General features: G+C 56.5%; 2 protein-coding genes and 1 non-coding gene across 3 annotated transcripts in view; 1 reads left to right on the forward strand and 2 right to left on the reverse strand.

Annotated features, from left to right (window-relative positions):
* PHF21B (PHD finger protein 21B) overlaps positions 1 to 620 on the reverse strand; it is an 84,790-nt gene extending 84,170 nt beyond the window's left edge. Inside the window, exon 1 of the mRNA XM_077758008.1 lies at positions 570 to 620. Coding sequence (XP_077614134.1) covers positions 570 to 620 — 51 coding nt within the window. The remainder of the gene's footprint in view (positions 1 to 569) is intronic.
* A 2,234-nt stretch (positions 621 to 2,854) lies between these two features.
* On the reverse strand, positions 2,855 to 2,927 carry TRNAK-CUU (transfer RNA lysine (anticodon CUU)). The gene has a single exon. It is a non-coding gene; the product is annotated as a tRNA-Lys (tRNA).
* Positions 2,928 to 9,119: 6,192 nt separating this feature from the next.
* The window catches only part of FAM118A (family with sequence similarity 118 member A), a 246,590-nt gene continuing 240,542 nt past the window's right edge, over positions 9,120 to 15,167 (forward strand). The window contains exon 1 of the mRNA XM_077757896.1: positions 9,120 to 9,125. The gene's annotated coding sequence lies outside the window, so the exon portion shown is untranslated. The remainder of the gene's footprint in view (positions 9,126 to 15,167) is intronic.

Consider the following 15,167-nt stretch of genomic DNA (forward strand, 5'->3'; position numbering starts at 1 on the left):
GTGCGTGTGCGAGTGAGTGTGAGTGTGACTGTGTGTCAGGGGAGGGGGGAGGAACAAAGAGCCAAGTAAACACGGCGAGTCCGTGTCGAGCAAAGCTCATAAATATTCAAGTCGCGTCCTAATCTCCCCAACACACACACGCGCACGCCGCAGCGCCGCTGCCGGCCCGGGCAGCAATCCCCGAAACTACTTTTGCAAACTGTGCGGTGCTGCGCCGGGGTGGGGGCCGGTCCGCACTCTCACACAAGCACCCTGGGGCAGGCTCACGAAGGGGCCCCCTCTGGCCCCCAGACCCCTGGTGGAGAAAGAGGAGACGCGGGGCTCAGGTCCCACGGGCTCCAGCCCCCCCCAACTGTGCAAGACTGCAAGAGACGAGGGGAGGGGGAGCCCGAGGGGAGGAGGTGGGGGGCAGCCGAGCAGGTACAAACTGCCTCGTCCGGGAGCAGGCTCCAGGAGGAGCCCTTTCTGGGCACCTCCGGCCCCGCAGACCCCGCGACGCGGGAGAGGACGCCGGGCTGGGGCCCCTGAAGCCCCCCCAGTCCTGGCCCGGGACCCCGGCCGCCTCCCTGGTGGCGCGCAACTTCCACGGCGAGCGCCTCGGGCCGGCTCTGCAGCTCCATCCCGGCAACTTGGGGAGNCTGGCGCTTCTACTCAATTAGTCCTGTCGCCGGATTCCCCCACCGCCTGATGGCCACCGTGTTGTTTCAACAGTAAGGGAATTGATCTCTTGGCTGTGCCTTTAATGATTTTTTTTTTTACACTCACAATTAAACTCTCAACAGATGTCACTGGACTTTTTAAGGCTGTTGTTAAAAATCGTAAACACGCCGGGTCCATGTGACATAAAACAGTTATAAGTGCGGCTGCCGAGGTCGTGTTCCAAGACTCCCAGCCCACGGCCCGGCGGTTCGTGTCTCCTCGTCNGTTGTCTTCCAAGTAAACGTTTAAACTGATAAATCATCGTAACTTCCGATCCCTACGAAAAACACCGAGGCACACACCATAAACAAACGTCCCTTTCAACATATGCCAACGGGCTTCCGGTCTCTTCTGCCAGAAGTTGTCAGGATTTTTTTTTTTTTTTCAGGTCAGGACCCCAGTGTTGCTCTGGCCTCCGTTAGGGCTTGTGCCACACGCGACTTTTGTGTTTGTCCCCTGGGCCCCCACATACCACGGGCCTCTCCTCTCTGACCCCAGCAGCTAGCCTCTAGGAAGAACCCAGTGACCGATCGCTGGCTAGCTTGTGAGTTTTGTCATCCAACGGAAAACTGACACGTGTTTACGTGGTCACGATCCATTTGGTGGGACACCAGCCAGGCTGACAAGGTCACCGAAGGCAAAACCAAAAGGTGGGACTCTGGGTACCCTGACGAGGCTCTGGCTCCTTCCACTGTGGGTTTAGGCCAATTCAGGATGGCATCCTCCCTTCTTCGTGCTTTGGCTGCGCTGGACAGCAGCCTGGTAAGTGGGCTGCCCAGGGGAGCGGTGTTCTGAGAGCCAGGGAGAGATGCCCGTGAGACATTCTTACCGTAATCTCTGCAAATGTCACTGGCTTCTTGGTTAAAAATGCATAATCATTTCATTGGCCGTGCATGTAATTAAATCAACAGAGAGGACGCTCAGGTTGTCCATGATCCGTGCGCTCAGGCAGGTGCTGGCTGGACGAGCGTGCTCTCTGCTGTGCACACTTCGAGGTGCTGTCTGCAAGTTTCTGGTAATTAATTCAGGGCCCAGTAGTGATTGTCTGCTTGGCCCTCTGTCATTTCCGCAGCTGCCTAATTCCTGAGCCAGCAGCCAAGGCTCAGGTCTGGGGTGCCCTCTGACGACGACGGTGTTGGCTACGTGCAGAAAACCAAGGCTGAAGTTCTCTGCTTCAAACGTGCAGAGTTCTGTGCTGTCACTGCGGACACACTCTCCTCTGACGACGTCCCGCACCCCAGGCCGCCCTGCCTTTCCCACCCTGCACCCTCCACGTGGGATGCCCTTTCCCTCATAACCTACCTTAAAAAAAAAATTTTTATAGTTTAGTTTTTGAGAGAGAGAGAGAGCGAGAGAGAGCAAGAGAGGAGCAGAGAGAGAGGGAGCGACAGAATGCCAAGCAGGCTCCATGCTGTCAGTGCAGAGCCGATGCAGGGCTCAAACTCACAACCTGAGCCGAAATCAAGAGTCAGATGCTTAACCGACTAAGCCCCCTGGGCGCCCCCCTCATAAACTACCTTTTAAAAAGTCTCTTCATCGTCTCAGATTCACCTCAAAGGATGCTTTTTCTGGGAAACTTGCTGTAATTTCGGCAAGTAAACTGTATCCTCTCCTCCCCTCAGCCCCCTCCCCTGGGGATGCACCACACAGAGCTTACGTGCTTGGGGGGGGGGGGTGTTCTGTCCCATAACAGAGGTCATTGTTTTCATCCCCACTGGCTCCTGAGCCAGCCCTGAATGTGGCCTGTGAGGAGAACATGGTATAAGTATGTTGAAGGACATGTGCCTGGAGCCATGTAGGTGCCTAACGGATGAGTAGGTGAGTGAGGGGGTGAATGAATGAATGAATGAATGAATGAATGCTAACCCAAATACATTCCGTTTCTGGAAAGGTGGATTGTTCATAACGGCCACAGAAATGAGCAGTGTCTACGGTCCATCCCAGTGTCCACGTCTCTTTTTACCTGCATTGCAATCAAAAGGCCTGGATTGGAGCTTGAATATCTGGATTTGAGACTTGGGTCCAGCCCTTCACAGCCTCGTGATCTTGGGCTCGAACTCATGAACCACAAGATCATGACCTGAGCTGAAGTTGACACTCAGACAACTGAGCCACCCGGGTGCCCCTAAAAGATTTTACTTTTAAGGAATCTCTACACCCAACGTGGGGCTTGAACCCACAGCCCCGAGATCAAGAGTCACACGCTCTACCAACTGAGCCAACAGGGCATCCTTATAATTTGACATTCTTGTTTCAAATACAGATATTCCCAGGAGTCTCGAAACTTACATTGTTCCGGGAGGCATTTTTAAACTCTACACCTATTGCTAAGTCAGCTAAAGATGAATGGTCTCCATGTTACGGATCATATAACCAGAGATCGGCTGGTTCCTATAATCCCAAATTCCTTCAAACACCAACAGGATTCCCCTGGAGGCTGAGTGAATGCCCGCAGGGCAGGGGACCACCCCTTTACAAGACAGGGAAGGTTCTGGAGGGTCTGGTCCAAGGCTGAGGCTCCCTGGGCATTTGTGGAAGGAGAGGATGAGGCAGGAGCCAGCACGGACGGGCCACCCATCGCTGTGCCTACCCCAGGCTAACTGGACTATTTTGCCACATCATCATGTACGCCCCAAAAAAGGCAGATGTAATTGCTCAGTGTCAGAAAAGGAAGCCCAGCAAAGCTAAATAGTTGTCTTAGATCTTGGCCAGTGTGGGCTGGAGGCAGGATTCAAACTCCGGACCATCTGATTCCAAACCGGGGATGCTTCCACCGCCTCTGGCCACCCCCCCCCCACTTCCAGCTGCCTCTCGATCCTAATGTTTATTTATTTTTGAGAGAGAGACAGTGAGAGCCACGAAGGGGCAGAGAGAGAGAGAGGGAGACACAGAATTCGAAGCAGGCTCCAGGCTCTGAGCTGTCAGCACACAGCCCAACACCGGGCTCCAACTCAGGAACTGTGAGATCATGACCTGAGCGGGAGTCGGAGGCTTAACCGACTGAGCCCCCCAGGCGCCCCTCCGGTGGCTTCTTTTATTTAAAACTTTTTAAAAATTGACTTTTTTCTTTTGTGGTGAGAAGGGCACTGAACATAAGGTCTACCGCCGAGACAGAATTCTGCGTACACGGTACAGTACGCGCTTAGCAAACTATAGGTCCTGTGTTGTCTCGCGGATCTGTAGCTCCTTTCCTCTGCCTCTGCCCCAGTGAACGGCTCCATTGCCCCATGCCGTCAGCCCTCAAGGGGGGAGTGGAGATGTGGAGTGGGTGGGAGAGGGTCAGAACTGGCAAGGTAGCAGCTGGGCAGGGAAGGAGACAAATTAGCACTTGTGGAGAATGTTCAAGTGGCAGCATTGACTGAGTACACACACACACACACACACACACACACACACACACACACAGGCGCACGCAATGGATGATTCTGTAGTAGCCCTGGGACGTGCTAGCATCATGCCCATTTACAGGGGAGAGAATCAAGGTCCACAACGTGAACTCACATCCCAGAGTCACCAGGCTTACATGTCAGGAGTCCTGTATTTGAATTCAGCTCTTAATCTGAGAAGAGCAGGTATGAAAGGAAAGCTCTCTGGCCCCTGGGGTTGGGAGTCCCAGTAGTAGATGAGGGGCATAGGGGTCCCGGGTGTTTAAAATCTTTAGCCTTTTCTCTTTTTCTCCGATAGGAGTGGCCACCATGTTGACAGCCTCAGGGAGAGCTTCTCTTGGGGGAAGGAGGGGGCGGGGAAGCACGTCGTCTGTGATCATCCTTGGAGTTAGAAATCATAGGGGGCGCCTGGGTGGCTCAGTTGGTTAGGTATCCGACTTTGGCTCCTGTCATGATCTCACGGTTCATGAGTTCGAGCCCCACGTTGGGCTCTGTGCTGACAGCTCAGAGCCTGGAACCTGCCTTGGATTCTGTCTCTCCCTCTCTCTCTGACCCTCTCCTGCTTGCACTGTCTCTCTCTCTCTCTCTCTCTCTCTCTCTCTCTCAAAAATAAATAAACATTGAATTTTTTTTTTTAAAAAAGAAAAGAAATCATAGACACCTGGCTTCACCTCTGGGAGTTTGGGTTTCTCCTGGTGAAAATGGTTGATGTGAACATCAGGTGAGAAAATGGCCAGGGAGGGACAGGGGCTTCCCAGCTGCAGCCCTGACCCCCGGAGCCCCAATACAGGAGCTGCAGAGACCGATGAGATGCGTCACAGGACCCTGACCTTGGAGCCGCCTAAAATGTTTCTGTCCCAAAGTGCCGATTATTAGCAGAACCTTCCTAATTAGTACTTTCACACCCACATCATAGATTCTAAGTCAGAGGTTCAATTCTCTTTTGAGAATGAGTCAATATGTTGCACACATAGGTCGGATGCCCTTTATAAGGAGGAGTGAAACTCCTCCCGGGACGCACTGTGAGCCAAGCCCTGCTTCCCTCTCACCTTTCTCCCCAGAAGACTCACGACATCGCAAGAGTGGAATTGCTTCTCTGATTTTCTTTCTCACATTCGCTGATGTTTTTACTTCCGGGCTTCTGGCCAAGCAGTGAGCCTGACCCTGGGACCTCTCTGCAGAGTAACAGTGAAAGGTATTTTTCATGATCTGCCCCCGAGCCTGAGCCTGGTCCTTCCCTCCACGGGCAGAGCCAACGTGTACCTGGGGGAGTAACTGATGGGGAACAGAGGGAGGAAAAATGGGATTTCATTTCACGGCATCACGTGTGGACCTAGCACGTCTGGGGCGTCATCCTGGAAGCTACGGGGACGTGGATCTTTCTAGAGGCTCCTAGTCTGATGGGATAACAGATTCTCGCCCACCATCCCACAGGCGGGCCCAAAATAGGTACTGGCGAGCTGTATGAACAGGGGCTGGAGAGCACCTAGGAGGGAGTTCCTATTCTCCCTTCACACGCCATCATTCCACTGCCCCTGCTACATCCGGGGGGTGGGGCGGAAGGGGGGTATTGCTGTTGCCTCCACTCTTCATGGGGAAACTGAGGCTCAAGGCAGTTAGGCAACCTGCAGGTCACCTAGTTGGTGGATGCCAGTGAGGACTTAGATGCAGAGACGAATGCACGGGCGAGTTTGGGCGCAGGTGTGCCGAGAGGAGAGAGGTCATGGCTAAACTTGGGTCTAAGCCAGAAGCTGGCCCTGAGTTGGACTTGAGTGGAGTTTAGCAGGAGGGCGGTCCCAGGAAGCACCAGCGGGCACAGGAAGTGACCTGGGGGGGGAAGGAAGCCTGAGCGGGGTGAGTTAAGGAGTGGGCGACCTTGGCGGGCCGCTGAGCTCCACCGGGCGACTCTGGACCTCGCCCGTGAGCTGGCCTCCTCAAGAGGAGAGACCCGGGGTGTTTCTGCCCCAGCTCGGTGCCCATCACTGCTGGAGGGCTACCCCCGGGGGACACTCTCCCCACACCCGCTCCTGAGGCTGGAGCCTTGCAGACGATCACAGATCACAGTAGAAGCTTCAGGATGCACAGAAGGAAGGCGGGAGGTGAGAGGGGTGGTGTGGGCAGGGCAGTATCCGCCCAGCCACAGGGCGTTAGAGACAAGCCAGGAGTGGAGGCGGCAGCCACACGCCTCCTCAAAGCGTTAGGACAGTCAGCAGGCGACGGGGAGGGGCTAAGCGCTCTGACTGTGTCAGCGTCTGCCGAGTTCAGACACGGGCAGCCACCTGGACCTGGCTCTGCCTGGGGGGCACCGGCGGGAGAGGCAGGTGCCGCGAGGAGCTGGGCAGTGAGAGTGGAGGCCGAGTGGACGGGAGCTCAGGGACGAGAGGCTCCAAAACGTTGCTGCCTGTCTGAGCTGCGAGGCCAACGAGGATGCCCGGCGCGGGCTGGGCGGCCGAGAGGCAGGTGTGGGAGGGCGGTGGCCCCGCGGGACGCTGACGCCTGGGGCCCGCGGGTGGGATGTGGCGCGGGCAGCTGCAGGTTTGGTCCAGAGCGCCAAGTCCAGCTCGGCGACTCTCACTTCTCCCTGACGTGCTGACCCCGGTCTGCCCTGGACTTTGGCTCCCCGGGAGGCTGAGGATGGGGTTCCCGCGATGTCCCTCTAGGGCCCTGCACTTGTCTTTTCTGAGAGGGAGCAGAGGGGCGACGGCCCAGCCGGCTGCGGTCGGGCGGCTCTGCAGCCTGGCTGCCACCCTGGCTGGATGCGCACAGTCAGCTCTTTGCTCCGAGTCTCTCTTTCTCCTCCTGGACAGCAGGGGCTGCCCGTTCAGTAGGCAGCTGCAGAGCGTGCACTTCATGCCGGCGGGAACATAAAACGAGTCAGTAGAGCGCCTCGCTCTTGACGACACAGGGGTGCCTGTCCGGGGCTCAGCGGGACCCCAAAGTGCAGACAGTACACCTGGGAGGCAGCCCTGACCTCACAGGGGCTCCTGACCTCACGGGCCGAGAAGAGGGACTGTGAAGGCTCGGGGCAAGTACCTGCCAGCCACTGGCTGTCCCAGATGGGGGGACGGTGGTCCCCACCCCCGGTGGCTGGAACAGGACACTATCGATGACGGAACAAAGTAGTGGGACCCACAGGGTAGGCTGGGTGAAGGTGACCCAGGTGAGCAGGCCAGGGGGGAGGGAGAGAGAGAGGCGGGGGCCGGGCAGCACCCGGCTTCTGGCTGTGTGCCGCCGCGGGATCGGGACTGGGGGAGGGGAGGTTGCAGAGATGATGAGGTTGGGCTGCTAAGGCCACGCCCTCACCAGGTGTGTGTGGAGGACGTGACGTGACCCATCAAGTGCCAAGGTTCTAGTGCAGGGGCAAGTGAGGTCTGTGGTCATTTTCCTCCTTGTATGGGGTTAGGACATGTCCTCACAAAACTCCCATCCTTCCCAGACCCCCAGAATGTGACCTGATTTGTAAATACGGTCTTTGTGGATGTGATCCAGTTAAGGTGCGGCCATTCCAGAGTAGGGTGGGCCCCAGCCCAGTGCCTGCTTTCCTTATTCTTCCTATAATTGTTATCATTATTATTATTTTATTATTTTTCTTTTTACAGAGAGGGCACAGGTCGGGGAGAGGGGCAGAGGGGCAAAGAGAGACTATCATCAGGCTCCACGCTCAGTGCGGAACCCAGCACGGAGCTCGGTCCCACGACCCTAGGATCACAGGGTGAGCCACAGTCGGGAGTCAGACGCTTGGGGCGCCTCCGAGGCTCACTCAGTTGAGCGCCCAACCCTTGATTTCAGCTCAGTCGTGATCTCATGGTTCGCGGGGTCAAGTCCGACGTCAGTGTGGAGCCTTGAGATTCCCTCTCTCTCCCTCTGTCCCTCTTCCCCGCTGTCTCTCTCTCTCTCTCTCTCTAAAATTAAAAAAAAAATTAACGTGTCAGACACTCAACTAACTGAGCCCCCCAGGTGCTCCCTTGCTATCGCTGCTGTTATTATTATTATTTTAAAATTAATTATTAAAAAGGGTCCTACAGGTGTGCCTGGGTGACTTAGTTGGTTAAGCGTCCGACTTTCGCTTAGGTCATGATGTCGCTGTTCGTGGGTTCGAGCCCCACGTCGGGCTCTGTGCTGACTGCCAGCTCAGAGCCTGGAGCCTGTTTCAGAGTCTGTGACTCCCTCTCTCTCTGACCCTCCCCTGCTCATGCTGTCTCTCTCTCTCTCCTAGAAATAAATAAAAATATTAAAAAAAAAAAGCGTCCTACAGTCTACAAGCACGGGCTCAGATGTGGCCCAGGAGAGGTGTGGCGGCCCCTTCACCACGGCCAGGCCGAGCCCACTCATTTGGCTGCGCCTTTGCGGGCAGCGGGCATCGCCCAACTGTGGGCCAGGCAGCCGAAGACCCGGGGGTGGCTGACCCTCGTCTCTCAGGATTCACAGAACACGGCAGGCCCACCTGACAGGGCAGTAAATCATCTTATGCAGCTTAATTTTCTTTAAAAGTGCTTGCAACCCAGTAAGGTTGGAGTCCGGGAGCTAAATAGCAACGGGATGCGAAGGTTGGTGGCCCACCCATGACGTCATGGGACAGACCCTGCTTGAGCTCTGCCTTGATTCTGTCCCCTGGGCGGGTAGGAAGCCAGGCTGAGGGCAGGGCTTCCATGATTGGGCAAATGGCAGAGAGACACACTCAGAGAGAATGCCGTGGGGTGACAGACACAGAGAGCGGAAGGGACAGCCAGCAACCCCGGAAGCTGAGAGAGGCGTCGGACAGACTCCATCCTGGAGCCTTCGGAGGACACACAGCCCCTGCTGCTAACACCCTGATTTCAGCCTCCAGACCTTCTGCGGTTTAAAGCCGCCCCCCACCCCCCACCCCGGAGCCCCAGGACAGGGACGCGCTCCCTTTCCTTCCTCAGCCAAGCCTTAGCTTATCTGTGGGGTCCCACCTCTGTCTCCGACTCACTGTGCTCAGAGTCCTAACCCTCCTCACACGAGGGAGCACCGAGGCTCCGCCCGATTCTTCCAATCAGTCGTACCCGGCGGCCAGGCCCTTGCTAGAGTTCACGTCCCTTCCCCTGCGGCAGGGTGGGCGTCGGAGTCTCCCTCCGGCCCTGACAGTGGGAAGTGCGGCCTGCAACCTCGGCGCTCCTTTTCCTGAGATGCCGCCAGCTCTCGCCAGTGGCCTGTGTTTGCAGGCGTAGAAAGTGGAGCTCAATTATTCATGCACGCAGTCAGCATATTTTTCCCCATAGTTCATTGAAAACTTCCAAGGACTTTCAAAAAAGATCTCTTTTATTCTCTCCCATTTTAGTTAACTGAATGGCAAAACAGCAGAACAGAATGGCGTCCTACTTCCTGTTTCACTCACCCCCGCCTCCCTGCTTCATGCGTGAGCTTGCAGATTCCAAATTAAGGAGCATTTATTAGGCACCCACCATGCGTCAGGTACCATAGCAGACAATGTGAGTTACAGCAAAAATAATAGGGGAGTTTATTGAATGTGTGCATATTTAAGTGGCAGGTATTATGCTAAGGGCTTTCATGGGTTCTTATTTTAATCATCTTATTCCTTCACAAAGACCCTAGGAGGTAATTATTGTTAACCCCATTGTAGAGATGTGAAACTGAGGCCAACATACATGGAGTGACCTATCCAAGGAAACATGGCTGCTAAGTAATTGTTTCCAATGGAGACTGACCCAAGTCCAAGCAGGTGCACTACCCGCTACATTGCAGGCTTACTGGGCTTGCAAAGGACGCCCAGAAAACACTGGCCAGCAGGCCGACTGCTGTTGCTGGTGGAAAACACAGGCTGGGAGGCTGAAATACGGGCATCTGTTTGGGGAGGACACAGGTACAAATCTTTCAACAGCCACGCCAGTGAGACTAGTAATTAAGGAGTTACGAGTAATCAATAACATTTATAACAATGAAACAAACACCTTTATTCAAACAATGAGGGGGGCGCCTGGGCGGCTCTGATGGTGAAGCATCCGCTCAGGTCATGATCTCACAGGTTCGAGCCCCGCGTCGGGCTCTGTGCTGACAGCTCAGAGCCTGGAGCTGCTTCGGATTCTCTGTGTGTGTCTCTCTCTCTGCCCCTTCCCTGCTCTCTCTCTCTCTCTCTCTGTCTCTCTCTCTCTCAAAAATAAATAAACAAAAGAAAAAAACAGGAAGAGGTGCCATGAACTGGTGTTAATTGCAATAACTACTCATTTGGGGAGGGGAATAGAAGATGATTCAAGGTTTGCAAACCAGGGAGGAGTGAGAAAGGTACGTCTGTGAGAAAACACGTGAATTGGGAAGTTCTGAATATCTGCCTGACTGCGGTCAGTGAAGAGTTTCCAAACAATTGCTTTCCTGAGGGTATTCCTACCTCGGACGCTCCTCACATGTCCTGTCTCCTAAGGAGGAAGAGGAGGAGGAGGAGGAGGAAGAGAGAAGAAGAGGAAGGAGGAGTCACCCTGGACCCTAGGATGATTCTCTCCAGGCTAAGGTGGCGGCCATTTAGACACACACCAGCAACACAGCTGAACTGTGGGGCGTTTGGGTGCGGGGAGAGGGGGAGGGGCAGGGGTGTTGTGCCCCCCACACACAACTTAATGCCCAGTACCCAATCCAGGGCCTGCATCAGGGCGGGCAATCACCAAAGCGGGTGTTTCATCCAGCTAACTGCTGGCTAGGCTTCAGCCTATACACTTGCAGGTGTGTGTGTGTGTGTGTGTGTGTGCGCGCGCGCACGCACGCACATGTGTGTATTTATTTGTGTGCTTCTGTGTTCCAAATAGGGAGTCAGCTCTGCTAAGTAAATGCGTTAAAAATGGGAAGGCTGGGGCACCTGGGTGGCTCAGTCGGTTAAGTGTCCGACTTCGGCTCAGGTCATGATCTCACCGTTCATGGGTTCGAGCCCCGCGTAGGGCTCTGTGCTGACAGCTCAGAGCCTGGAGCCTGCTTCAGATTTTGTGTCTCCCTCTCTCTCTGACCCTCCCCTGCTCATGCTGTCTCTCTCTCTCTCTCTCAGAAATAAATAAAACATTAAAAAAATTTTTTTAATGGGAAGGCTGCATAAACCTGTGGTTTGTCATTAAATTTCTAATTTGAAACCACGCACAACCAAAGATTCAAGTTGCAAAATCTCACGGACGCTTTCGTATCTGTGAGTGTGAGGGTTGTGGCCTCTGCCCACGCCGGCTCCTGGGGGTATGAGGCAGGCTGGGTCCAGAACCAGAGATGGCAGGAATATGGAACGTGCCCAACAGCTCCTCCCCTCGGTGTCCTTAACTCAACTTCCCCACCAACCTCCCCTATGTCCACTGAGTCCTGGGGCTGCGGGATTGGCCTTGAGCAGCTCACAAAGCAGCAGAGCTGGGCTGTGGAGGGAGGCTCTGCACATCCTCGCGGATGGGCCCCCGTCATCTTCGCGCATCACAGGGAAAGGGTACAGCACGTGTGAGGACCGGCCCCAGAGAACCGTCCCCCAAAGTTTTAAATGTTGAGAGTGTCCGCTTCCCCCTCTGCCTGAGCCATGTGTATCTGCCTGCAAGTTCACGTGCACAGCCAGGAAGAGCCACCAAAGGCTCCCAAACCAATGCTCTCTTGCTCTTTCTCATGCAAAGGAGACGTGTCAGCTGAGGCAAGACCATCATTCATCAGGGCATCTCTGGATGAAAGCAAAGGCTAAGTTTTCAGATACATTTATTTTATGGTAATTTTTTAAATGTTTATTTGAGGGGAGTGGAGAGAGATAGAGAGAGCATGAGCAGGGGAGGGGCAGAGAGCAAGAGGGAGACACAGAATCTGAAGCAGCTCCAGGCTCTGAGCTGTCAGCACAGAGCCCGACGCAGGGCTTGAACCCANCTGAAGCAGCTCCAGGCTCTGAGCTGTCAGCACAGAGCCCGACGCAGGGCTTGAACCCACGAACTTCGAGATCATGACCTGAGCCGAAGTCAGACACTTAGCCGGCTGAGCCACCCAGGTCAGATATAACATTTTAAAACTTAATCATCCCTGGCTTTCAAAATCAAAATCTAATTCAAGTGAGCAAAATATTAGCATGAAAAAGAGAAGAATCCACGTGTCCAAATTAATTCACTGACCGACTGAGGCTTCCCGACATCGGGACATAGGAAACATGATGCAGAAGGTTAGACCGGGGCTTTCTGTACACGATCTCAGGTTTACATGGAGGGGTCAGTGCATGAACTGCAGGGCCCCCACACGAGGAACCTCAGTTTCCCTCACTCCGCAGTGGAGGCAATAATGACACTTGCCTCATGGGGCTGTTGGGAGAATCATGTCTTTAAAGCAATGTGCCTGGCTCCTGGTTCACGCAGTGAGTAGAACTGTGACCCCAAACAGATACGGTCAAATCCTAACGTACCCCCAGATCCTATGCATGTGACCTTATTCGAAAATAGGGTCTTTGAGGTACGACCCAGTTAAGTGAGGGCTTACTGGATAGGGGTGTGCCCAAACGCAAGGACTGGAGTCCTTACAAGAGAGGGAAGTGTAGACACGTGTGGCGAGAAGCCTGTGGACAAACGAGGCAGAGGCCGGGCTGAGCGCCAGGGAGTGCCTGCCAGGACAGAGGCCAGGACAGAGGCCAGGACAGAGGCCGGGACAGAGGCCGGGACAGAGGCCAGGACAGAGGCCAGGACAGAAGCCAGGACAGAGGCCAGGACAGAGGCCGGGACAGAGGCCGGGACAGAGGCCAGGTCAGAGGCCAGGACAGAGGCCAAGACAGAGGCCAGGACAGAAGCCAGGACAGAGGTCAGGACAGAGGTCAGGACAGAAGCCAGGTCAGAGGCCAGGACAGAGGCCAGGATAGTGGCCAGGACAGAGGCCAGGACAGAGGTCAGGACAGAGGCCAGGACAGAGGCCAGGACAGAGGCCAGGATAGTGGCCAGGACAGAGGCCAGGACAGTGGCCAGGACAGAGGCCAGGATAGAGGCCGGGACAGAAGCCGGGGCAGAGGCTGGGACAGAGGCCGGGATGGAGGCCAGGACAGAGGTCAGGACAGAGGCCGGGACAGAGGCTTGGGTGGATGGATTCTCCCTTGGAGGTTCCGGAACCTGCTGACCTGACCTCAGATCCAGTGGGTGAGACGGAGGGGCTGTGTGGGCTGGTGGCCTGGGTCCCAGGAACCCACGGTGGCCCCCACACCTTCCTCCTGAAAAGTTCCGAAGCAAGAGCTCGAGGACGGCTCTGCCACACGCGTCTTGCACTNGGAAGGAGAAAGGAGTTGTCTCCACCAAGGAAGAGAGGCCCTGCCAGAAATCCAGGCCAAGGGCCCGTGATCCCAGGCCTCTGGCCTCTAGAACGGACACAGAATAAAGTTCTGCTGTTTAAGCCCCGTCTGAGGGTCTCCGGAGGTCAGAGGACTCCTTCGAGGGTGTTCTGTCTTCTCAGCGGTAAGAGAAAGCCCCCCTAGCCCTCCACCCGCTTCCTGCGGCTCCGCCCCTCCCTCCCCTCTTGGGGGGGGACGCTCCCAGCTCTGGGGCTGCCCCCGGGGGTGGGGACACCCCCTGCGGCTTCTCTGACTGCCCAGGCCCCCGTCAGGTGCTGTCGGGCTGCTGGACTGGCCGCCTCCAGAGTAATGAGGTTGCCTTGCTTTCCCGCCTCGCGCCCTCCTCGCCTGGGGGTGTGTCTGTCTGTCTGTCTCACCACAGAAAGCTCCCGGGAGTCAAGGACGGCATCCTGCCCGCGTCTGTCCCACGGAGCCCAGCCCAGGCCCCCGCATGCGGACTGTGGGGGGTTGTGGGGCCAGAGGGGGCGGAGGGGCCCTAGGTGTGGGCACGTGCGTGGCCCTGAGCGCAGAACCGGCACCTGGTGTTTATAAATAGTCTCAGGGGTCAAAATACATCTGCGAAGCACATGAGGCGCTCGGAAGATGAACAGTTTGTTTTCCGGTGTTGGGGTGACCAAGGGCGATTGACCTGAACTGTGTCCTTGCCGCCCGGGAGGTGAGCGATCGGCCCCGCGCCCGGCCACACCCGCGCCCGCTCCAGACCTGCTCTGCTCCGCCGTCTTCCGGGGCGGCTTGCAAAGTGGTCTGGGCGGGCGCACCAACAGGTGTCCTGGGTATACAGCAGGCAATCGATAAATGCCCATCCGGAGTTGACCGTGGGGAGCTCTAGGAGGAGAAATAGAACAGGCGGCGCGGAGCCCGCCCTCCCCCCGAGCCCTGTTCTCTGAGCCCCTGCGGGGAGAGTCCTGCCTCCAGGCTGAAGGAGACCGTCCAGGACAGCAGGGACTCGGCCCCCGGCCCCCTGGCCCTGCACACGCGCACGCACACGCACACACACACACACACACACACGGACGCACACACACGGATGGACACACACGGATGGACACACACATGAACACACACGGACACACACACACACGGACATACACACACAGGCCCTGACCTCGCCTGAGCGCTCACCCAGGTGGGGAGCGGGGCCCCCGCCTGCCCAGCACCACCCAGGGACAGGGCCGGGAGCCTCCTTTGCCAAGCCCCTGCCGGCGCTCTTTCTGCTTCACCCCAAGAAGAAAAGACATTTTTGTTCTGGAAAGTCAGTTTCCCCGTTCAGTCTGCGAATTCCCCACACAGAGCTCATGCTTCAACCCGCCGGGCCCTTCTGCAGCCTCCTGTGCCAAGGCCAAGGCCAAGGCTGCGGGAAGGGCACTGCTGGCTGGTGCGCCCCGCCCCCGCCCCCGATCGAGGACAAGGCTTCGATGCCGTTTTCCTTGTTGGCCACGCAGGCGACTTGCTGGCGGCTCCTCCTGGGTCTCCTCGACCTGGCACCGCGTGAGGCAGAAGAAGACGCGCCGACTTGCCAGGGACGCCCGTCTCCCTTGGGAACAAACGCTCGCGTCTGGTCTTTCTGTCCTTTCCTTCCGTTGCCTCTGGCGGGCGAGCGGCCAGGCCCTCCCGGGTGCTCCTTCCCGAGGAGCCAGCGTGCAAGCCGCGTGGGGTTTAGCCTGGGACGTGCAAGGGTCCCCACGCACCCCATGTAGCTCAGATCCCGCATGGAGCAGCGTGGGCGGGTGGCAGCCTGGACGGCTCCCCCCCCCCCCCCGGGGGGGGCCCTGGGGGTTGGGGGG

Source organism: Crocuta crocuta, unplaced genomic scaffold (genome assembly GCF_008692635.1).
Source record: "Crocuta crocuta isolate KB4526 unplaced genomic scaffold, BGI_CrCroc_1.0 scaffold143, whole genome shotgun sequence".
NCBI lineage: Eukaryota > Metazoa > Chordata > Mammalia > Carnivora > Hyaenidae > Crocuta > Crocuta crocuta.